This window comes from Nomascus leucogenys, chromosome 18, assembly GCF_006542625.1.
Source record: "Nomascus leucogenys isolate Asia chromosome 18, Asia_NLE_v1, whole genome shotgun sequence".
Classification (NCBI taxonomy): Eukaryota; Metazoa; Chordata; class Mammalia; order Primates; family Hylobatidae; genus Nomascus; species Nomascus leucogenys.
Window position 1 is genome coordinate 88,553,547 of NC_044398.1, and position 23,882 is coordinate 88,577,428.

The following is a 23,882-nucleotide window of genomic DNA, read 5'->3' on the forward strand; positions in this document are numbered from 1 at the left end:
GATACTGGAGCTGTTTTCTGTTTTCAATAGTTGCTTGATGAGAGGATACTTGTAAACAAATCTTCACCACTCCCATCCCCATAACCTATTCCTTAGCCCAGATTTGCAGAAATGGCATTTTTGGATCAAAGGATCTGAATATTTTTTGAGACAGGGTCTCCCTCTAACACCTAGGTTGGAGTGCAGTGGTGCAATCTCAGCTCATTGCAGCCTCGACCTCCTGGGCTCAGGCAAATCTCACTTCAGCCTCCCAGGTGGCTAGGACTACAGGTGCATGCACTCACATCTGGCTAGTTTTTTTATTTTTAGTAGAGATGAGGTTTTGCCATGTTGTCTAGGTTGGTCTCGAACTCCTGAGCTCAAGCGATCTCCCCACTTCAGCCTCCCAAAGTGTTAGGATTACAGGTGTGAGCCACAGCACCCAGCCGGGCCTGAGTATTTTTTTATTTTGCATTTTTCGGAGACAGAGTCTCACTGTGTTGCCCAGGCTGGAGTGCAGTGTGGCAGTCTCGGCTCACTGCAACCTTTGCCTCCCGCGTTCAAGAGATTCTCCTGCCTCAGCCTCCCGAGTAGTTGGGATTACAGGTACTGCCACCACATGCCCTGTCGCCCAGAGCTGGAGTGCAATGGTGTGATACCGGCTCACTGCAACCTCCACCTCCTGGGTTCAAGCAATTCTCCTTCCTCAGCCTCCCAAGTAGCTGGGATTACAGGCACATGCCACCAGATCTGGCTAATTTTTGTATTTTTAGTAGAGACGGGGTTTCGCCATGTTGGCCAGGCTGGTCTCAAACTCCTGACCTTGTGATCCACCCCGCCTTGGCCTCCCAAAGTGCTGGGATTACAGGTGTGAGCCACTATGCCCGCCAATTTTTTGTATTTTTAGTAGAGATGGGGTTTCACCATGTTGGTCAGGGTGGTCTTGAACTCCTGACCTCACATAATCCGCCCGCCTTGGCCTCCCAAAGTGCTAGGATTACAGGCATGAGCCACCGCGTCCAGCCTGGACTATTTTAGACACCCCCTTTAGATGTACCCATCCTGCTATGATTGGTAAGAAGTAGAGGCAGCCTGTAGCCCTTGATCTGAGTGTGCCCGTCCCTCCTGCTGGCGATAAGGGGTAAGGTCCTGCCCAGCCTGTTTGCTCTAGGCCACGGCTTTGCCCCAGTCCCTGAGCAAATCTGGGTATTACTCATCTTTGAAGCAGGGTGTGGGAGCAGGTGGGGACAGTGTGAGAGGCCATGGGGTGGAGGTGAGTGGCCCAGGCCCAGCTCTGCCAAAGCCAGCCAGAACCAGCTTGGTGAGTTTTGCCAGCCAGCCTCCAACTATTCATCTGTAAAGGATACTGGCAACCCTTTTGTGGCATGAGACCAGGGATGTGCAAACACTGCCATGTGAGTGTCCATGGGAGGTCACAAGCATTAAATAGGCAAAGTCAAGCAACCCTGGGGCTTGATGTGCAAACACAAGCAGGAAAAAACCCATTTTCCCTTAGGGTGGCTCCTTGGCTCAGTATCTGCATCAGGCTGGGGGATTTAAGCATGACTAGATTGACTAGATGATTCTTTTTTTTTTTTTTTTGAGATGGAATCTTGCTCAGTCACCCAGATGGAGTGCAGTGGCGTGATCTTGGCTCAATGCAACTTCTGCCTCCTGGGTTCAAGTGATTCTCCTGCCTCAGCCTCCCAAGTAGCTGGGACTACAGGTGCGCACCACCACACCTGGCTAATTTTTGTATTTTCAGTAGAGACAGGGTTTCACCATGTTGGTCAGGCTGGTCTCGAACTCCTGACCTCAAGTGATCCATCCGCCTTGGCCTCCCAAAGTGCTGGGATTACAGGCACGAACCACCATGCTCGACTCATGGCTAGAAGATTCTATCTGGCAATGCAGAAGTTTTGTGTTTTCTAGACAACTGCTTTTTCTCTACATACAGGTTTTATCTGTATAAAAATCTTTATTTCAAGTAATTTCTTCAAACTTCCAGATGCAACGTTTGAGTAAAATCTTCACTCAAAGACACAAAGGGTTAATGAGTGGTTCATGGAGTCACTAGAGAATATTTTGGATGTAGGCCTATTTCTGCAACGCCAGTCTTCCGAGATGACATCTCACACCTGCTGTGTTCACACTGGAAGGAAAATAAAAGGCCATAGTTCACTTCATTCCATATTTATAACTATAGCACTTGCTGTAATTGTACCTGCTGTATTATACATCAGGATAGGACAATAAAGATTATACAGTGTGAGGTCAATTTACAAAATATTTCCTTGAACAAGACGACTATCCTGGAATTTATTTTACAAATGATTTTTTTTTTTTTTTTTTTTTTTTAAAGACAGAGTCTCCCTCTGTCACCCATGCTGGAGTTCAGTGGTGCAGTCTCCCTCCCTGCAACCTCCGCCTCCCGGGTTCAGGCGATTTCCAATTCCAAGTAGCTGGGATTACAGGTGTATGTCACCAAACTTGGCTAATTTTTATATTTTTAGTAGAGACGAGGTTTCACCATGTTGGCCAAGCTGGTCTCGAAGTCCTGGCCTCAAGTGATCTGCCCGCCTCACCCTCCCAAAGTGCTGGGATTACAGGGGTGAGGCATCACCAAAACAATTTTAAATAACATGCAGGCCACTTAATCTAATGGGAATTGCCTGACATCCCTCTCAATCTCTCCATTCAGAGAAAGGGATCCAGACCTTCAATGATTTCCATAAAGCAAAACAAAAACCCAGTGACTACAAGTCTAACCATCATTCTAGGCTCAAACTGAATCCTTTGAGTTTTACTCTGAATCCTAGCAACTCTTCAATAAGACAGAATTGTTGATTGAATTTTGGGTTTTCTTCGGTATTTTTTATGTGCAACTCTCTGTGCCTATGACAGAATCTTATCCTTGTTTTCCTAAACTTGACTTAGAGGACAGGCCAGGCCCCAATAAGCCTGGTCTCAGGCTCTGAGATCTGGGATCCTCTGTTAGTCACTGAGGTTGGGGAGGGGACTGATGTGGCGCCCTTCTGATGTCACCCACACCATGTCCACTGAGGACCCTGAGTCTTGCCAGCCGTTGGGGACTGAGCCTCCTAGTCCCTGTGAGGAAGGTGGTTGGGTGGGAAGGGCTGCTGCTGTGTCAGCCAAATAGACAATCCTCCCTGCGCGGATATCAGTCCCTGCTCATGCCACCCACAGGCCGAAGGGGAGAGGACATGGTTGGAGCGTTTGACGTACAAAGCAGCACCTTGTTTTACTGGGGATAGAAAATAGGAAGTCCGCTCCCTGCCTCACCCCTCTTAAGCATCAAAGCTCAGACGTCAGCGGGACTTGAAGAGGCTCAGCCTGGGCAGTGCCAGTCACAACACCTGGGTTTCCAGCCGCCGGAGTTCCTTGACCACAAGATCAATGTTAATAATTGGGTTAAAGTACAGGGCCCAGTAAAACAAACAGTTGCAAACAAACTGAGGGATGAGGGGCCAGAACATGGCCACAAAAAGCCCCTGCGTTGATACTTTCCAGAAATGGCTCCACATCCTCTGAGGCACGGTCCTGAAACAAGAAGAGAAGACGCTGAATCGGAGGTGCTTCTCATGACCACGCCCAGGAGTCCAGGCCCTGGGCCTTTTCTGGGTGACGGGAAGAGCATGGCTGCCCGTGCTGAATGTCCTTGTCTTCTGTCCCCGGTGCCTGAGACCTCTGCCTACTCAACCCATCTTTAACTCTCAAGGACATGACCTAGAGGGAGCTTCTTTGCCCCCACACCAGGCAAGGCCTCCCTGTGACAGCCTCAACTTCACCTGCTTCATCACTTTGTTACATTTACATAATTTTTTTTTTTCTTTTGAGGCAGGGTCTCATTCCTTTGCCCAGCCTGGGAGTGCAGTGGTGCAAATGTGGCTCAACTGCAGCCTTGACCTCCAGGTCTGAAGTGATCCTCCTGAGTAGCTGGGACCGCAGGCACACATCACCACATCTGGCTAATTTTTCTTTTCTTTTTCTTTCTTTCTTTTTTTTTTTTTTTTTCAGTAGAGACAAGGTCTCGCTATGTTACCCAGGCTGGTCTCAAACTCCTGGGCTCAGGTGATCCTCCACGTCAACCTCCCGAGTAGCTGGGACTACAGGTGTGCACCACCATGCCCAGTTAATTTTTTGTATTTTTAGTAGAGACAGGTTTTGCCACGTTGCCCAGACTGCACTTGAACTCCTGGCCTCAAGCAGTCCTCTCGCCTCCCAAAGTGCTGGGATTACAGGCATGAGCCAAGGTGCCTGGCCATCTATTTTTTAACATATATATTTTCTTTGCTAGGCTGTAGGGCCTCACAGTATAGACTGTCTTCTTTATCAAAAGATCTGCCATGCCTAGCAGAGAACGAGGAGTACAGTAGGGGCATAAATATGCATATTGTATAAAAATAAGTGAGTTTGCTAAATGCAAAGAAATGAGGGAGATTCTTTTTTTATTTTTACCTAGTAACTCACCCTTGGAAAGGTGAGGGAGATTGTTTGGTTCTCAGAACCATTCATAAGGCTGTGACTCAGAATGTCAAGGTAAAAGGCTGCAAGGGTGGCAGTGTTACTTCTGCCTGTCCCTTTCTTCTGGAAATAGCTTCTAAGTTTTTGGGGTTTTTTGAGATGGAGTCTCGCTTTGTCGCCCAGGGTGGAGTGCAATGGCGCAATCTTGGCTCACTGCAACCTCCACCTCCCTGGGTTCAAGCGATCCTCCTGCCTCAGCCTCCCGAGTAGCTGGGATTACAGGCACCCACCACCACGCCTGGCTAATTTTTGTATTTTTGGTAGAGATGAGGTTTCACTATGTTGGCCAGGCTGGTCTCGAACTCCTGACCTCAGGTAATCCACCTGCCTTGGCCTCCCAAAGTGCTAGGATTACAAGCATGAGCCACTGCACCCGGCAACAGCCTCTAAGTTTTGGGGATTCTCTCTCCTTTGTTCTTTTCCACGTGGTCTGGGTAGGGCTGAAACCAGCCTCTGGTTGTGGGGTGAGCTCATGCCCCAAGCCTGGGGTAGCCCTGCAGGATTGGAGTGATGGATTGTGGTGGGCATGTGACCCAGGCTGGGTCCATCAGAACAAAAGCATGTGAGCCCTGAGACCTTTTCCAGTGCCACAGGGAAGGAAGTGCTTTCTTTCTGGAGGTTTGTTAAGCTGCACAGATCAAAGTCTGAAATGGAGAAGCCAAGGGCCCCCACATGAAGAGAGCTGCCTGAGGCAGAAAACACAAGAAAGAACAGTGCTGTGAGGGATAGAGAAAGAGTCAGTCCTGGTGACAGCGTTTGGGTCTCAGGGTCCAGTCATGCTTGAAGCCTAAGTTATTATTATCCTAGTTGGTGACAGATCAGGATTAGAACTCATGCCTACAGGATTTCCCATGAGATCTCTTTATGCTCTACCCTACTGCCATTTTCTATAAAGCAACCTGTGGAGGCCAAAGCAACTCCATATTGGATGCTAATCCGCCAAGTTGACTTCTCACTAACTCCGGTTTGGGGGAAGCCTCTAAGATCTCTGGTTTATCTAATGTTTCTTGTGTAAGAGCACGTATGTCACGTAAATCCTGCCCTTAGGTGAAACAGCCTTGATATTCTGTACTTACCATAAATCCTGACACTAAGCAATTGTTCTGCACATCCCTTCTGAAGCACGTATGCCCCTTCCCTATGTATACCAGCCCTGAGTCTGGGGATCCACCATCTTGTCTCACTACCATCCAAGACACAGACAGGGCTTCTGTTTGCAAGGCCTTATTAAATGTTTCTTTCTGAGAAACTGAATTTGTCAGCTTCTTCCTTCAGCCCCTCAGCTTCCTCTGATTTAGGGGATAGGTTTGCACAGGCCTGCCTACCTTAAAACAGACCCTTTTCTATTCAGTTGCTTATTCCTTATTACAATCCTTTGACCCCCTTTCCCCCTGAAATTAAATGGTATATTATTGCATAGAGATAAGACATATAGGAAAATACTTTTAACAATGAGCACCACAACCCCCACCCCCAAAACACAGGTAATTGTCCTATTCACTGCTTAAGCTAGGTTTCTCAAAGCAGAGTCTGAAGGGTCTGGGTGGACGGAGGATTTATTTCAAGTTTGAGAAATAAAAGAGGATCTTTCCCTCACTTGGTATTTCTTTCCCATCCCCTGTTGTGACAACCATTAAAATATACTTACTTCAGTTCACTTCTCGACCAGATTCTCCAAAAGGAGAATAATTCCAGAACTGAGAGTAACATAGCATTGATGATGAGAAACCGTGATGTCCAGTAATGGACTTCTAACCAGTCCCAAGCAAACTCGGCAATCAGCTGGTATGGAAGGAAGGAGTATTTGACCAGGAACTCTCTCCATTGCTTCCATGTAGGCTCCTTAAGATCCTTAAAAAATAACACACAGACACAAAAAGTCATGAGGACTGACTTTTACATAAAATATTGTGATGATCAGGCTAGGCACGGTGGCTCACACCTGTAATCCCACCACTTTGGGAGGCCTAGGTGGGCGGATCACATGAGGTCAGGAGTTCAAGACCAGGCTGGCCAACATGGTGAAACCCCATCTTTACTAAAAATTCAAAAACTGGCCAGACGTGGTGGTGTGTGCCTGTAATCCCAACTACTCTAGAGGCTGAGGCAGGACAATCACTTGAACCCGGGACGTGGAGGCTGCAGTGAGTTGAGATCGCACTACTGCACTCCACTCTGGGTGACAGAGGGAGACTCTGTCTCAAAAAAAATTGTGGTGATCACCGTGAGTCCTACATTGATTACCACACACAAACACATCCAACAATCTAAAATGAAATTTCCATCCATCAACTCATCTTGTAATAGTTTTTTTTTTTTTTTGAGATGGAGTCTTGATCTGTTACCCAGGCTGGAATGCAGTGGTGCTATCTTGGCTCACTGCAGCCTCTACCTCTTGGGTTCAAGTGATTCTCCTGTCTCAGCCTCCTGAGTATGTTCTCGTACTTACCATAAATCCTGACACTAAGCAATTGTTCTGCACATCCCTTCTGAAGCATGTATGCCCCTTCCCTACGTATACAAGCCCTGAGTCTGGGGATCCACCATCTTGTCTCACTACCATCCAAGACACAGACAGGGCTTCTGAGATTAAAGGTGTACACCACCACGCCCGGCTAATTTTTGTATTTTTAGTAGAGATGAGGTTTTGCCATGTTGGCCAGGCTGGTCTTGAAACTCCTGACCTCAGGTGATTTGCCCGCCTCTGCCTCCCAAAGTGCTTGGATTACAGGCGTGAACCACTGCACCCAGCCGTAATTAATCTCAAATTGAGTAAATGTTAGCAAAAAGGTTGAAATGAAATGCTTGTCATATAATTGTGGAAGCTCAGAAAAAATATATATAAGCATGAATTATGAATACATTGAAATAAATTTAAATTAACCAGTGTTTTATTCTCCCATCACTGCACGGGTAGCTTGAACCATTTCCTAAATTCAACATTGGCTATGGTAGAATAATGGTAGTTTCTGGGAAAATTACAAACACTCCCTCCTCCCTCCAAAAAAAGGTAATTTTTTTTGTGGTGGCAGGAGGAGAAGCTTTTTAATTACACATATTAGCAGATAAAAAATTAGCCTGATGATGGCCGGGTGCAGTGGCTCACGCCTGTAATCCCAGCACTTTGGGAGGCCGAGGCAGGCGGATTATGAGGTCAGGAGATCGAGACCATCCTGGCTAACACAATGAAACCCCGTCTCTACTAAAAATACAAAAAATTAGCTGGTGTGGTGGTGGGTGCCTGTAGTCCCAGCTACGTGGGAGGCTGAGGCAGGAGAACGGCATGAACCCAGGAGGTGGAGGTTGCAGTGAGCCAAGATTGCGCCACTGCACTCCAGCCTGGGTGACAGAGCAAGACTCTGTCTCAAAAAAAAAAAAAAAAAAAAAAAAAAAAAATTAGCCTGATGAACAGGCAGAGGCTGTTGGAGCTTGTTAAAATTGAACGGTTGGGTGCCAGGTGCAGTAGCTCACGCCTATAATCTCAACACTTTGGGAGGCCAAGGTGGGAGTAAGGGAGGAGACCACCCCTCATATTGTCTTATGCCCAATTTCTGCCTCCAAAGAAAGAAGAAGTAAAAACTAAAAGGCAGAAATGAAATCCACAGGCAGACAGCCCGGTGCTGCGCCCTGGGCCTGGTAGTTAAAGATCGACCCCTGGCCTAACCGGTTATGTTATCTATAGATTCCAGACACTGTATGGAAAAGCACTGTAAAAATCCCTGTCGTATTCTCTTCCATTCTGATTACCGGTGCATGCAGCCCCAGTCACGTATCCCCCTGCTTGCTAAATCGATCACGACCCTCTCACGTGGACTCCCTTAGAGTTGTGAGCCCTTAAAAGGGACAGGAATTGCTCACTTGGGGGGCTTGGCTCTTGACACAGGAGTCTTGCTGATGCTCCCAGCCAAATAAACCCCTTCCTTCTTTAACTCGGTGTCTGAGGGGTTTTGTCTGCGGCTCTTCCTGCTACAGGAGGATGGCTTGAATTCAGGAGTTCAAGACCAGGCTGGGCAACATGGTGAAACCCTGTCTCTGCAAAAAATGCAACTATTAGCTGGGTGGTGGTGCTCGCCTGTAGTCCCAGCTACTTGGGAGGCTGAGGTGTGAGGATCGCTTGAGTCCAGGAGGTCGAGGCTGCAGTGAGCTGTGATTGTGCCACTGCACTCCAGCCTGGGAGAAAGAGTGAGACCCCATCTCAAACACTCAATCAATAAATAAAATTAGAGGTCAGGGTCTCTGCACAGCCAGTCTGGTGAGGTAAACAGAAAGGGGAGACTGGGTAATTAGGGGAGGAATGTGCAAGGGAGCTGATTAGCAGGCTTCAGACTATATTCAAGGCTGAAACCAGTTAGCTAGCACTTGATTGTAGTGTTTACAAGGGTCTTTGGGGGAAAAAAAGGATCTCTGGAGATTTCAAAATTCTGTTTTATTACTTATGGGTGTGGATTATACTTGATGATTCCTCTATGCATGTGACTTGATATGAACAGGTCAGAAGGATTGGCCCCAAGAGAAGCAAAGCGAAGGATATTACTCTCAAATGACCTACCAGACATTCTGAAGGAGGTCATGGGTCAAACTGAAGAAACATGGCACCCATGGTGGGTAGCAATCTCTGCAAATAACTCGACGGTGGAATAACTTTATTCCAGGCACTGTGCAGACCTACCAGAAGCTTGGTGACGATGTCCTCCCCAGAGCTGTCTTCTTGCAGAGGGCAGATGGTGTGGATGAAAGGTAGGAAGGTGTCGGTGTAGTCAAACAGGTACAGGTAGAGCAGACTCAGCCTGGGGGAGCTCTTGAGGGCATATAGCAGGAACAGGGACCTGCCTGGGTTCACAGCCTGCAGAGGAGAAGGGTACAGGGCCACATTACAACCATGGTGGCCAGCTACTCACCCATGCTCCTTCCCATCTCTCGCTTGTTGCCATCGGCCTTTTTGCATGGTACACACAATGCATGAATGAATGAATGGCAAGAAGAGGCCAAGTGATCCACATTTTGGGTTACATTGTATGAAGATCCGATCTTGGCAGAGCATGGTGGCTCACGCCTGTAAATCCCAACACTTGGGGAGGCCGAGGTAGACAGATCACTTGAGGTTAGGCGTTTGAGACCAGCCTGGCCAACATGGTGAAATGCCATCTATACTAAAAATACAAAAATTAGCTGGGCATGGTGGCGCATGCCCTGTAGTCCCACCTACTCAGGAGGCTGAGGCTGGAGACTCACTTGAACCCGGGAGGTGGAGGTTGCAGTGCGCCGAGATCATACCACTGCACTCCAGGCTATGCAATAGAGTGACATTCCAGCTCAAAAAAAAAAAAAAAAAAAAAAAAAAAGATCCAATCTCTAGCTATAGCTGGGGGGAGGGGTGAAAAGCATACTCTTGCACCCTGCTTGCAGAATATAGCCTTTTTAAAAAGCTATTTTGAAAAAGGTATCAAAGAATCTTAAAATTGTTTAATTCAATCAGTCTATAAGTGGGCACCACTTAATGCAAATAATCTGAAATACAGACTTTATATACAAGATGTTTAGTACTGCACTGAGTATAATAGTGAAACCAGTGAAATCTACGGTTGCAGCAGATACTTAACATGGAATTCACATAGCCACTTTCATTTTCTTCAGTTTTTTAAATCAAGTTTTACTACAGTGAATGTTTACTTCCTTATCATAAAAGTAACTGAATAGATGATTCAGGGTAAGCATGGTGGCTCACGCCTGTAATCCTAACACTTTGGGAGGCAAGAGGATTGCTTGAGGCCAGGAGTTCAAGACCAACCTGAGCGACAAAGCAAGACCCAGTCTCTTTTTATTTTTTTTGAGACAGAGTCTCGCTCTGTCGCCCAGGCTGGAGTGCAGTGGCACATTTTTGAGTGCAGTGGCACATTTTTGGCTCACTGCAACATCTACCGCCCAGGTTCAAGCAACTCTCCTGCCTCAGCCTCCCAAGTAGCTGGGATTACAAGTGAGCAATGCCGCGCCTGGCTAATTTTTGTATTTTTAGTAGACACGGGATTTCACTATGTTGGCCAGGCTGGTCTCGAACTCCTGACCTCAGGTGATCCACCTGCCTTAGTCTCCCAAAGTGCTGGGATTACAGGTGTGAGCCACCACGCCTGGCCTAAGACCTCGTTTCTTAAAAAAAAAAAAAAAAAAAAAAAAAAAAAAAAAAAAAAAAAGGCCGCGTGCAGTGGCTCACACCTGTAATCCCAGCACTTTGGAAGGCCAAGGCGGGTGGATCACCTGAGGTCAGGAGTTCGAGACCAGCCTGACCAATATGATGAAACCCTGTCTCTAGTGAAAATACAAAAATTAGCTGGGCTTGGTAGCATGCGCCTATAATCCCAGCTACTCGGGAGGCTGAGACAGGACAATCACTTGAACCCGGGAGGCAGAGGTTGCAGTGAGCCGAGATCTTGCCATTGAAATCCAGCCTGGGCAACAAGAACAAAATTCCATCTCAAAAAAAAAAAAAAAAATTCAATTTATTTGATTCTTAGCATCAAAATAAAATGAGCATTTTACCACAGAAGATATAAGAATGGCAAAGAAGCACATGAATGCAAATTAAATGAGAAATGCAAATTAATTCCCCAGTATCCAGTGGAGATCACTGCATCCTTGTTGGAATTGGGAGGGCTGGGAGGGAGGGCTTAACAGGGGCAGGAGGAAACTTCTGGGAGTGACGGAGATGTTCCCCATCTTCATCGTGTGATGGTTTCATGGGTGTGCATATGTCAAAACTTATCACTTCAGACGCTTTAAGTAGGTGTATATCAATTTTACCTCAATAAAAACTGTTAAAACATTCAACTTACCTGATGCTATGAATAACTTACTGTTAGATTTTTAAAAAGTGTGATGATGATTGCATTTTTAAAAAGATTCTTTCTCTTTAGAAATGTATACTATAGAGGCCGGGCGTGGTGGCTCACGCCTGTAATCCCAGCACTTTGGGAGGCTGAGGCAGGCAGATCGCCTGAGGTCAGGAGTTCGAGACCAGCCTGGCTAAAATGGTGAAATCCCGTCTCTACTAAAAATACAAAAAATTAGCCAGGCATGGTGGCGGGCGCCTGTAGTCCCAGCTACTTGGGAGGCTGAGGCAGGAGAATGGCGTGAACCCAGTAGGCAGAGCTTGCAGTGAGCTGAGATTGCGCCACTGCACTCCAGCCTGGGCGACAGAGTGAGACACCCTCTCAAAAAACAAAACAAAACAAAAACAAAAACCAAATAACAAAAAATAACAAACATTCTATTTCAGGAGCTCCACATGCATTCTTTACAATATTTGAAACTAGTTATTAAAGTAATACATGCACATACTAAAGAAGCATTTTTTCTTTTTTTTTTCTTTTGAGACAGTGTCTTACTCTGTCACCCAGGTGCAGTGGCACCATCTCAGCTCACTGCAACCTCCGCCTCCTTAGTTCAAGCAATTCTCCTGCCTTAGCCTCCTGAGTAGCTGGGATTATAGGCATGCACCACCACACCTGGCTAATTTTTGTGTTTTTAGTAGAGATGGGGTTTCACCATGTTGGTCAGGCTGGTCTGGAACTCCTGGCCTCAGGTGATCTGCCTGCCTCGGCCTCCCAAAGTGCTGGGATTACAGGCTTGAGCCACCGCGCCTAGCACAACGTTCCTTATTAACACAGTCTTTGTCCACTTTTCCGGTGGCTGCCTACATGGGTGTGCCTTATTTATTCAACTTGTTCCTAATGAGGGGCACTTAAGTTGTTTTCTACTCCCTGCAATTACCAACAATGCTACAGTGAATAACTTGTTTAATGACTTTCCGTTAATCAAACATTGGAGTCTCACAATGACCCTCTAAGGTTATTTACCTAGGAGGAAACAGGCAAGGAGAGGCGCAGGTACTTGCTGGTGTTCCAACAGGTGGTGTGTCTTGGAGGAGCTGGCCCAGGCAGGCCAGTGCCAGGGCCTTACTTTTTTTTTTTTTTCTGAAACAGGGTCTCAACTCTCTCGCCCAGACTGGAGTGCAGTGGTTCGATCATGGTTTAGTGCAGCCTCAGCCTCGCAAATGGCTGGCATCACCACACTCAACTAATTTTTTTTGTATCTGTACTTTTTGTAGAGATGGGGTCTTGCCATGTTACCCAGGCTAGTCTTGAACTCCTGAGCTCAAGCAATCCTCCCACCTCAGCCTTCCAAAGTACTAGCATTATAGTTGTGAACCACCATGCCCAGCCCACAGCATTACTCTTTTTGTTTCTGTTCTTTGCTTTTTTTTTTTTGAGACGGAGTCTTGCTCTGTCCCCTAGGCTGTCGTGCAGTGGTGTGATCTCGGCTACTGCAGCCTCAACCTCCCAGGTTCAAGCATTTCTCCTGCCTCCAAGTAAATGGACCTACAGGTGTGTACCACCACACCGAGCTAATTTTTGTGATTTTAGTAGAGATGGGGTTTCACCATGTTGGCCAGGCTGGTCTCAAGCTGCTGACCTCAGGTCATCCCCCCCGCCTCGGCCTCCCAAAGTCCTGGGATTACAGTTGTGAGGCACCATGCCCAGCCCAGAGCCTCACTCTTGATCACCATGCTGTGCTGCCTCCATTCCAAGTGCAAAGGAGTGAAATGCTGGCTTAAACAGCAGATGTGGTTTCAACTGAAATGTTATTGACAAATTGTCCTCCAGTGATATTCCAACAATTCAAGGTCCCCAAAACACGTAAGCGTCTCTTTCCTTATTTGTTTGTAAAACAGGCCGGGTGCGGTGGCTCACGCCTGTAATCCCAGCACTTTGAGAGGATGAGGTCAGGAGGCAGGTGGATCACCTGACGTCAGGAGTTTGAGATCAGCCTGGCCAACATCCTGAAACCATCTCTACTAGAAACATAAACATTAGCCTGGAGTGGTGGTGTGTGTCTGTAATCCCAGCTGCTCATGAGGCTGAGGCAGGAGAATCGCTTGAATCTGGGAGGTGGAGGTTGCAGTGAGCCAGAAAAAAAAAAAAAAAAAAAAAGAAAGAAAAAATTAGCTGGGTAGGGTAATCCCAGTTACTCTGGAGGCTGAGGTAAGAGAATCACTTGAACCTGGGAGGCAGAGGTTGCACTGAGCTGAGATTGCGCCATGGCACTCTAGCCTGGGTGACAGAGCAGGACTCTATCTCAAAATAAAATAAATAAATAAATAAGTAAATAAACAGTCAAAAATAAAAAAAACCCTGAAATTAAAAAAAAGTAACAAAAAATAAAAATAAAAAGTAAAAAAATAATAAAAAATAACTAAAAAAAAAAAAAATTTTAAGTGTTCACCTTATATTCCCAGAGATTCTGCGGGGGCTTCACGCCTAATGCTTTGACACGTTCTAGCTCCATGAGGATGGCTCTCCTGTGGCTGCTGTTTTCTATGGTATATGGTGTCTTGGAAAATTCTTCCTCTGTCAAAGTTAAAAGCAACCTGTAGAGGGGTAGGAGGAGATTTATTTTGCGATTATATACTGGAAGCAAACTCTCTACACTCAGAGTTCCATCTTACTAATATAAATATTGTAGGCTTGAGGTATGGTGAGACATTTCACATTTAACAACATTAATAGCAGCAAATAACTGAATGCTTACTATTTACCACTGACTATCTATAAATACTTTCATAAGTCATCCCTGATCCGTATAACAATTATTCAGGGTAGGTGGCATTATGTTGCTTTTGTAGATCAGAAAACTCGCTTTGGCTGGGTGCAGTGGCTCATGCCTATAATTCCAGCTCTTTGGGAGGCTGAGGCAGGCAGATCACTTGAAATCAGGTGTTTAACACCAGCCTAGCCAACATGGTGAAACCACGTCTCTACTAAAAGTACACAAATTAGCGTGCACCTGTAATCCCAGCTACTTGGGAGGCTGAGACATGAGAATTGTTCGAACCTGGGAGGCGGAGGTTGCAGTGAGCTAAGATCTCGTCACTGCACTCCAGCCTCCAGGCTGGGCGACAGAGTGAGACTCCATCTCAAAAAAAAAAAAACCTCACTTAGAGAAATAAGGTGACTTTCCCAAGGCATTCCTAGGTCTATTTTGTTCCTAAGCCTTTGATCTTTCAGTTATACGCTCTGACCTCTCACATATTACTCTATTTTTAAAACTGTGTGTATGTATAGGAAAAATTAGAAGGAAATCCAATAAAACATTACAACATTAAGAACAGTTCGTACTTTGGGAGGCCGAGGCAGGTGGATCATGAGGTCAGGAGATCAAGACCATCCTGGCTAACACGGTGAAACCCCGTCTCTACCAAAAATACAAAAAATTGGCCAGGTGTCGTGGCGGGCACCTATAGTCCCAGCTACTCAGGAGGCTGAGACAGGAGAATGGCGTGAACCCAGGAGGTGGAGCTTGCAGTGAGCTGAGATCACGCCATTGCACTCCAGCCTGGGCGACAGAGGGAGACTCTCCCTAAAAAAAAAAAAAAAAAAAAAAAAAAAAAATAGTTCTTAGATGGGCACAGTGGCTCACACCTATAATCCCAGTGCTTTGGTAGGCTGAGGCAGAAGGATCACTTAAGCCCAGGAGTTTGAGACCAGCCTGAGCAACACAATGAGACCCTGTCTCTCCAAAAATATTAGCCAGGCATGGTGGCATAAACCTGTCGTTTTAATTACTTGGGAGGCTGAGACAAGAGGATTGCTTGAGCCCAGGACTTTGAGGCTGTAGTGAGCTATGATACTGCTACTGCACTCTAGCCTTGGTGACAGAAAGAGACTCTCTCTTGAAGAAAAAAGAGTAGTTGTTTTAAGGTAGGGATTTAATTTAATAAAAATAATTGGAGATCTCATATCTGCTTTCCTCATCAGAAAACACAAATTCTGGCTGGGGGCATTGGCTCATGCCTGTAATCCAGCACTATGGGAAGCTGAGGTGGGTAGATAATCTGAGGTCAGGAGTTTGAGACCAGCCTGGCCAATGTGGTGAAACCTCGTCTCTACTAAAAATACAAATTAGGCGGGCGTGGTGGCGTGCGCCTGTAATCCCAGCTACTCGGGAAGCTGAAGCAGGAGAATCGCTTGAACCCAGGAGGTGAAGGTTGCAGTGAGCCAAGATCACGCCACTGCACTCCAGCCTGGCCAACAAGAGCGAAACTGTCTCAAAAAAATAAAAATAAAATAAAATAAAAAAACACAAGAAAACACAAATTCCCCTCCACAGTGATTCATCATTAAAAACATCACTGTAAGCTGGCCGGAGAGCTGTTAACAGGCATATGCAACTACTGCTTGAGTAGTGTAAATTGATGGTCCTTTTATGGTTAATTTGGTGATGCTTATTAAATTTGTACAGATTTACTACCTTTGGCCCAGCAATTCCAGTTCCAGGAATTTGTCCTCTAGAAAAATATGTAAAAATACATTGTACTAACTAGGTAGAGAAATTTTTATACCATAACTTTGCGGGAGGTGAATTTCTATATAAAGCTAATTAAAGTAGGAGCATGCCACTTCCTCAAAACAGAGTCAGTCAAGTGTTGAAAACTGAGTGGAGAAAAGGGAAAAAGTCACTGGAGTAGGAGGGGTGGCAGTCAGACAGCCAGGCAGTGGGTGAAGTGGGTGTCTGAAACAAATGAATTAGGGAGAGTGGCTGCTCTTATCACTGTGTGATGTTATTTGTAACACCCTTAGGGGGTGGATATAGATGTAAATATATATATACATGTATACCTACAAACAGGTCTGTTCAGTACAATCATATTTTCAGTTTAAATTAAAAAAACACATTTATATATTTATATCTGTATAAGCACTGAAACATCTGGAAAGGTGTCTAGCAAGATAAATTGTTTTCTGAAGAGTAGGATTACAACAGTATATCACTTTCAATATCACACAGTTCCTTATTTTTTTTTTTAATAAAAATATGTATTTGCCAGGTGTGGTGGCTCACACGTGTAATCCTAGCACTTTGGGAGGCCAAGGTGGGTGGATCACCAGAGGTCAGGAGTTTCAGATCAGCCTGGTCAACATGGTGAAACCCCATCTCTACTAAAAATACAAAAATTAGCTAGGCATGATGGCAGGCGCCTATAATCCCAGCTACTCAGGAGGCTGAGGCAGGAGGATCACCTGAAACTGGGAGGGGGAGGTTGCAGTGAGCTGAGATCACTGCCACTGCACTCCAGCCTGGGAGACAGAGTAAGACTCCATCTCAAAAAAGTAAAATAAAAATAAATATATATTAATGTGGTGTTATATATTGGCTTTCATCCATAGTTCCCGGCTCATAGCTGCTCTATCCCTTATTCCAATCTGTGTTAAAATGTTGGAGGCCGAGCATGGTGGCTCATGCCTGTAATTCCAGCACTTTGGGAGGCCAAGGCGGGTGGATCACCTGAGGTCAGTAGTTCAACACCAGCCTGGTCAACATGGTAAAACCTCATCTCTACCAAAAATACAAAAATTAGCCAGGCATGGTGGCGGGCACTTACAGTGCTAGCTACTCGGGATGCTGAGGCAGGAGAATCGCTTGAACCCAGGAGGTGGAGGTTGCAGCGAGCTGGGATCACACCACTACACTCCAGCCTGACAGACAGAGCAAGACTCCATCTAAAAAAAAAAAATGTTGGGCATGTCAGGCCTCACTGCAGGCATCTGACCTCCTGGCTCTCCTTTCACTCTAATCTCTTCCTACCTTTCTGATTGTGGGTCTTAAGACCCACCTTCCATGAGGAGGGTGCGGGGGCTCATGCCTATAATCATAACATTTTGGGAAGCTCAGGCGGGTGGATCGTTTGAGTCCAGGAGTTCAAGATCAGCCTGGGCGACATGGCGAAACCCTGTCTCTATTAAAAATACAAAAATTAGCTGGGCGTGGTGGCACGTGCCTGCAGTCCCAGCTACTTGGGAGGCTGAGGTAGGAGGACTCCTTGAGCCTGAGAGGCAGAGGTTGCAGTGAGTTGAGGTTGTGCCACTGCACTCCAGCCTGGGCTACAGAGTGAGACCCTGTCTGAAAAAAACAAAAACAAAATACTCAAGGGGACAGGATTCAGTGAGCTTCTGGATAGCTGAGCATGTAAGGTTCCTGGAGGGGAGCGCACCCATGGAGAGCATGGAACCTCTGTGCCCCTTCCCCCATAACTTGCCCTAAGTGTCTCTTTATCTGTATCTTTTGCAATATCCTTTATAATAAACCAGTGAAAGTATGTGTTTCCTTGAGTTCTGTGAGCTGCTCCAGCAAATTAATTGAACCCAAAGAGGGAATCATGGGAACCCCAACTTGAAGCTGGTGGGTCAGAAATTCTGCAAGCCTGGATTTGTGACTAGAATTAGTCAGGGGCAGTCTTGGGGACACAGCCCTCACCCTGTGGGATCTGACACTATCTCTGGTAGACAGTGTGGGAAATGAATTAGAGGACATCCAGCTGGTGTCTGCTGCTGGGTGTGTGCGGGAGAACTCCACGTATTTGGCCACAAATCTTCTGTGTTGATTCTTGTGATTAGAGAGAATTTTTCCTTACACAATTTTATAATCTGGAAGCAACAAAGAAATTTAAATGTCATGGACATTCAACAGTGTAGCTGCTGTGGAAAATAGTTTGACAGTTAAACACAGAGTCCGAATAGAGTTACCATATGACTCAGTCATTCCACTCCAAGACAGTATTGAAAATACATGTTCATGCAAGAATCTGCACATGTATGATCATAGCATCATTATTCATAACAGCCAAAAAATGGAATCAGCCCAAATGTCCATCAACCAATGAATGGAAAAATAAAATACGGTATACTCTTACAGTAGAATTATTATTCAGCCATAAAACGGAATGAAGTACTGATACAGGCTATGTCATGGGTAAACCTTGAAAAAGATTATGTTAAGTGAAAAAGCCAGACACAAAACACCAAGCATTGTATGAATCCATTTATATCAAATGTCCACAACAGACAAATCCACAGAGACAGAAAGTAGAATGGTGTTTGCCAGGGGCTGGGGGTTGGGGAGAAATGAGGATTGACTAAAGGGTAAAGCTTTCTTTAGGGTGATGAAAATGTTCTAAAACCAGCTGTGGTGATAATCACACTATTTGTGAACACATTAAAAACCATGGATTGTGCACTTCAAACATGTCAATTTTATGTGAATTACATCTCTCTCTCTTTTTTTGAGATGGAGTCTTGCCCTGTTGCCTAGGCTGGAGTCCAGTGGCATGATCTTGGCTCACTGCAACCTCCACCTCTTGGGTTCAAGTGATTCTCCTGTCTCAGCCTCTCGAATAGATGGGATTACAAGGTGTGCACTACCACGCCCGGCCAATTTTTTTTTTGTATTTTTAGTAGAGATGGGGTTTCATCATATTGGTCAGGCTGGTCTTGAACTCCTGACCTCAAATGATCCATCCGCCTTGGCCTCCCAAAGTGCTGGGATACAGGTGTGAGCCACTGCGCCTGGCCTGGATTATATCTCAATAAAGCTGTTTTCGAAAATGTTCATGTTGTGTCAGAAGACTTTGCTCCTCACCTTCCATTTACTCGTTCAGATAAAAACCTTTCCCTGTAAAGAGAGGCCCAAGGGCCCAGCTGCTCCAGCCAGAGGACAACTTCTTCTGCCGTCCATTTGGCCACAGCCTTGTGGACCAGGAGGTCGTGTTCAGATTCCCTGCTGCTCCAGTGATAGACGAGCAGGACCACCTGGGGAAAAGTGACAGGGACTTTAAACCATGGAGAGGCAGAGATGCCAGTTTCTAAATATGTGGGTGAGAGGTGGGGAAACGAAGAGACTGAGCTCACAGGGAATGATGCGGAGTCCGTACACAGAAGCAGGGCAATGCCACTGCCAGAGATAACTGGGGACCACAGCTCTCCTCAGGTGCCTCTCTCTGCTGACTGCCTGGCAGTGAGGTCACAGAGGTGAGAACAGGACTTATCTCAGGTGCCTGGGAGCAGGTGGTGCCTTGACTCCATCAACTTGCTCAACATAACTGACTTGTGCCTTTTTTTTTTTTTTTTTTGAGACGGAGTCTTGCTCTGTCGCTCAGGCTGGAGTGCAGTGGCGCAATCTTGGCTCACTGCAAGCTCCGCCTCCTGGGTTCACGCCATTCTCCTGCCTCAGCCTCCCGAGTAGCTGGGACTACAGGCACCCGCCACCGTGCCCGGCTAATTTTTTGCATTTTTAGTAGAGACAGGGTTTCACTGTGTTAGCCAGGATGGTCTCGATCTCCTGACCTCATGATCCGCCCGCCTTGGCCTCCCAAAGTGCTGGGATTACAGGCGTGAGCCACCGCGCCCAGCCTGACTTGTGCCTTTTCTATTGGAAAAACATTTAGATTTTTTATACATAGAACTTTAAAAGAAAATAGTCTCCATATTGGAAGTTAGTAAACTGGTGGGTTCTTAAGACTGTATTACCAAGGAAGGCCAGATGTGGTGGCTCATGCCTATAATCCCAGCACTTGGGGAGTCTGAGGCCGGCGGATCACTTGAGGTCAGGAGCTCCAGACCAGCCTGGCCAACATGGTGAAACCCCATCTCTACTAATCACACAAAAATTAGCCTGTTGTGGTGGCACATGCCTGTAATCCCAGCTACTTGGGAAGCTGAGGCAGGAGAATCACTTGAACCCGGGAGCTGGAGGTTGCAGTGAGCAGAGATCATGCCACTGCACTCTAGCCTAGGCAACACGGCAAGACTTCATCTCAAAAAAAAAAAAAAGAGTGAGAGATATAATCCACATAAAATCCACACATTTGAAGTACACAATCCATGGTTTTTAATGTGTTCACAAATATGTGTAATCATCACCACAACTGGTTTTAGTCCGTTTTCACCACCCTAAAAGAAAGTTTTTACCTAGATCGCACCACTGCACTACAGCCTGGGCGACAGAGCAAGAGTCCGTCTCAAAAACAAAACAAAACAAAACAAAAAAAGATTGTATTACCAAGGCAGACATGGTCTTGAATTCCAGTTCTACCACCTTTCTCCATTTACTAGGTACTATGATCTGATCTACCTGAGTAAGCAACATTCCTGAAGAAATCATAGAACCCAGCAGATTTCAATGTACGTAGTAAATTACATGGAGTCACATCATCAATTATTTCGGTGATTTCAACAGAACTGACTTCAGTGGAAATCAGGGGTCGGGGGGTGAGGTGTGGGGAGCACAGAGGAACACAGTGATCAACTTACTGCCACTCCAGTTAAAGCTGTGAGTACACCGGAAAAGAATCCCCCTCCCCTCTGCTGATTCGCTCGGCCTGTGTTAGGAGCTAAAGGAATCTGATCATTCCCATATTTCTGAAAGGCTGCAAGGCTTTGGACTATGTCATTACTCTGCTGAATGTCTTCAAATCTCATTCTAATGGCATCAGGAAATAACTTTTCAATGGCATCCCTATGGAGAATAGAAAAAAAAAAAATTAACACAGCTGTTTGACTAAATATCATGTTTAGAGGCCAAAAAAACCCTGATAGTCAATATCTAATAATATATAGCTACCCTAGGAGAGCTGCCAAGAAATCTATTATAGTCCTGCAGGTAAAAGCAAAAAATTTGAAATAATCTATTAGGTTGTTTACCATTACTTTCACCTTTTGTTTTTTTGAGATGGAGTCTTACTCTGTCACCCAGGCTGGAGTGAAATGGCGTGATCTTGGCTCACTGGTGCACACCACGATGCCCGGATAATTTTTTTTTTGTATTTTTAGTAGAGATAGGGTTTCACTATGTTGCCCAGGCTGGTATTGAACTCCTGAGCTCAGGCAATCTGCCCACCTCAGCCTCCCAAAGTGCTAAGATTACAGGCATGAGCCACTGCACCCAGCCTACCATTACTTTCTATGGTAAAAACTGCAATTACTTTTGCACCAACCTGATGATATACATTTACTACTAGGTAAAAGGCTAAATGAAATATGGTACATTCATACAATGAAGTATCACAATTTTAAATGCATTTGCTGGATCACTAAATGTGTCAAGGTGAAGAAATTTAAGATGTACATAGTTGATTTAAAATAGCAAAAGGCCGGGCGTGGTGGCTCACGCTTGTAATCCCAGCACTTTGGGAGGACGAGGTGGGCGAATCACGAGGTCAGGAGATCGAGACCACGGTGAAACCCCGTCTCTACTAAAAATACAAAAAATTAGCCAGGCGTGGTGGCGGGCGCCTGTAGTCCCAGCTACTCCGAGAGGCTGAGGCAGGAGAATGGCGTGAACCCGGGAGGCGGAGCTTACAGTGAACCGAGATTGCACCACTGCACTCCAGCCTGGGCGACAGAACGAGACTCCGTCTCCAAAAAAAAATAAAAATAAAAAAAAATAAAATAGCAAACTGCAGAACCATGCAGAGCACATCAATGATGTGAGAAAATACCTGCCTTTTCTATTGGCAGTTTTTTTTTTTGTTTTTGAGACAGAGTCTTGCTCTGTCACCCAGGCTGTAGTGTCATGATCTCAGCTTACTGCAACCTCTGCGTCCTTCAAGTGATTCTCATGTCTCAGCCTCCTGAGTAGCTAGGATTATGGGCATGCACCATTACGCCAGGCTAATTTTTGTATTTTTGGTCATGTTGGCCAGGCTGGTCTTGAATTCCTGGCCTCATGAGATCTGCCTGCCTCGGCCCTCCCAAGGTACTGGGATTACAGGCGTGAGCCACCGTGCCCAGCCTGGCACATGTATGTTTAAAAGTATTTTTAAGCCGGGTGCGGTGGCTCACGCCTGTAATCCCAGTATCTTGGGAGGCCGGGGTGGGTAGATCACTTATGGTCAGGAGTTCCAGACCAGCCTGGCCAACATGGTGATACTCTGTATCTACTAAAAATACAAAAATCAACCGGGTGTGGTGGTGGGCGCCTGTAATCCCAGCTACTTGGGAGGCTGAGGCAGGAGAATGGCTTGAACCTGGGAGGAGGAGGTTGCAGTGAGCTGAGATCACACCATTGCACTCCAGCCTGGGCAATAGAGCGAGACTCTGTCTCAAAAAAGAGTATTTTTAAAACTCTGAGGCTGGGCGTAGTGGCTCACGCCTGTAATCTCAGCACTGTGGGATGCTGAGGCAGGAGGTTCACTTGAGCTCAGGAGTTGGAGACCAGCCTGGGCAACATAGTGAGACCTCATCTGTACTAAAAAGTTAAAAAAAAAAGTATTTAAAGAAATCTGAACAAAAGCACAACTAAATCATAACTGAAATTACTCTGAGGAAAAAGGAAAGGATTCTAAGATGGGAAAATGCGGGGTCAAAGGGATCTTTAGTTTTATCAGTAATTTTCCAATATTTTAAAAAGAGGCTGGGCGTGGGGGCTCATGCCTGTAATCCCAGCACTTTGGGAGGCTGAGGCGGGCAGATCACCTGAGGTCGGGAGTATGAGACCAGCCTGACCAACATGGAGAAACTCTGTCTCTAAGAAAAATACAAAATTAGCCAGGTACGGTGGCACATGCCTGTAATCCCAGCTACCTGGGAGGCTGAGGCAGGAGAATCGCTTGAACCTGGGAGGCGGAGGTTGCGGTGAGCCGAGATTGCACCACTGCACTCCAGCCTGGGCAACAAGGGTGAAGCTCCATCTCAAAAAAAAAAATTTTAGCTGGGCATTTGGCCAGGCACAGTGGTTCACGCCTGTAATCCCAGCACTTTGGGAGGCCAAAACGGGCGGATCACTAGAGGTCAGGAGTTCAAGATCAGGCTGGCCAAAATCGTGAAACCCCGTCTCTACTGAAAATACAAACATTCGCCAGGCACGGTGGCTCACGCCTATAATCCCAGCACTTTGGGAGGCCAAGGCAGGCGGATCATCTGAGGTGAGGAGTTTGAGACTAGCCTCACCAACATGGGGAAACCCCGTCTCTATCAAAAATACAAAATTAGCCGGGCATGGTGGCAAGTGCCTGTAATCCCAGCTACTAGGGAAGCTGAGGCAGGAGAACTGCTTGAACCCGGGAGGGAGAGGTTGTGGTTAAGTCGAGATCACGCCACTGCACTCCAGCCTAGGAAACAAGAGTGAAACTCTGTCTCAAAAAACAAAACAAAAAAAACCAAAAAAACCGAAAAATTAGCTGGGTGTGGTAGCAGGCTCCTGTAATCCCAGCTACTCCGGAGGCTGAGGCAGGAGAATCACTTGAACCTAGGAGGTGGAGGTTGCAGTGAGCCAACGTCGCACCACTGCACTCCAGCCTGGGCGACAGGGTGAGACTTTGTCTCAAAGAATATAAACAACGAATATATGCATGTATGTGTGTGTGTGTGTGTGTGTGTGTGTGTATGTGTATATACATATATATGTATCTTATGTTATTAAAATCAGTTTATAAGAAGGGAAAAAAGCAAAATTCAGTAATAAGAGAAAGACCAACTGTCAGCTTAAATTGTAGGGCTCTTTTTAAATGTTCAGTTATACACAAAGAACCCTCC

The 23,882-nt window shown here is 46.0% G+C and overlaps 1 protein-coding gene across 2 annotated transcripts in view; it reads right to left on the minus strand.

The window, feature by feature from the left end:
- Positions 1-1,934: 1,934 nt before the first annotated feature.
- BFAR (bifunctional apoptosis regulator) overlaps positions 1,935-23,882 on the minus strand; it is a 36,527-nt gene continuing 14,579 nt past the window's right edge. The window contains exons 3-8 of one of the 2 annotated variants that reach the window (XM_003269306.2): positions 20,661-20,865; positions 18,991-19,160; positions 13,801-13,945; positions 9,194-9,367; positions 6,173-6,375; positions 1,935-3,540 (exon numbers count right to left, since the gene is read on the minus strand). In XM_003269306.2, the coding sequence (XP_003269354.1) occupies positions 3,348-3,540; positions 6,173-6,375; positions 9,194-9,367; positions 13,801-13,945; positions 18,991-19,160; positions 20,661-20,865 (1,090 nt within the window). In that variant the 3' untranslated portion in view covers positions 1,935-3,347. The remainder of the gene's footprint in view (positions 3,541-6,172; positions 6,376-9,193; positions 9,368-13,800; positions 13,946-18,990; positions 19,161-20,660; positions 20,866-23,882) is intronic. The other variant, XM_030798056.1, reaches the window with a different exon arrangement.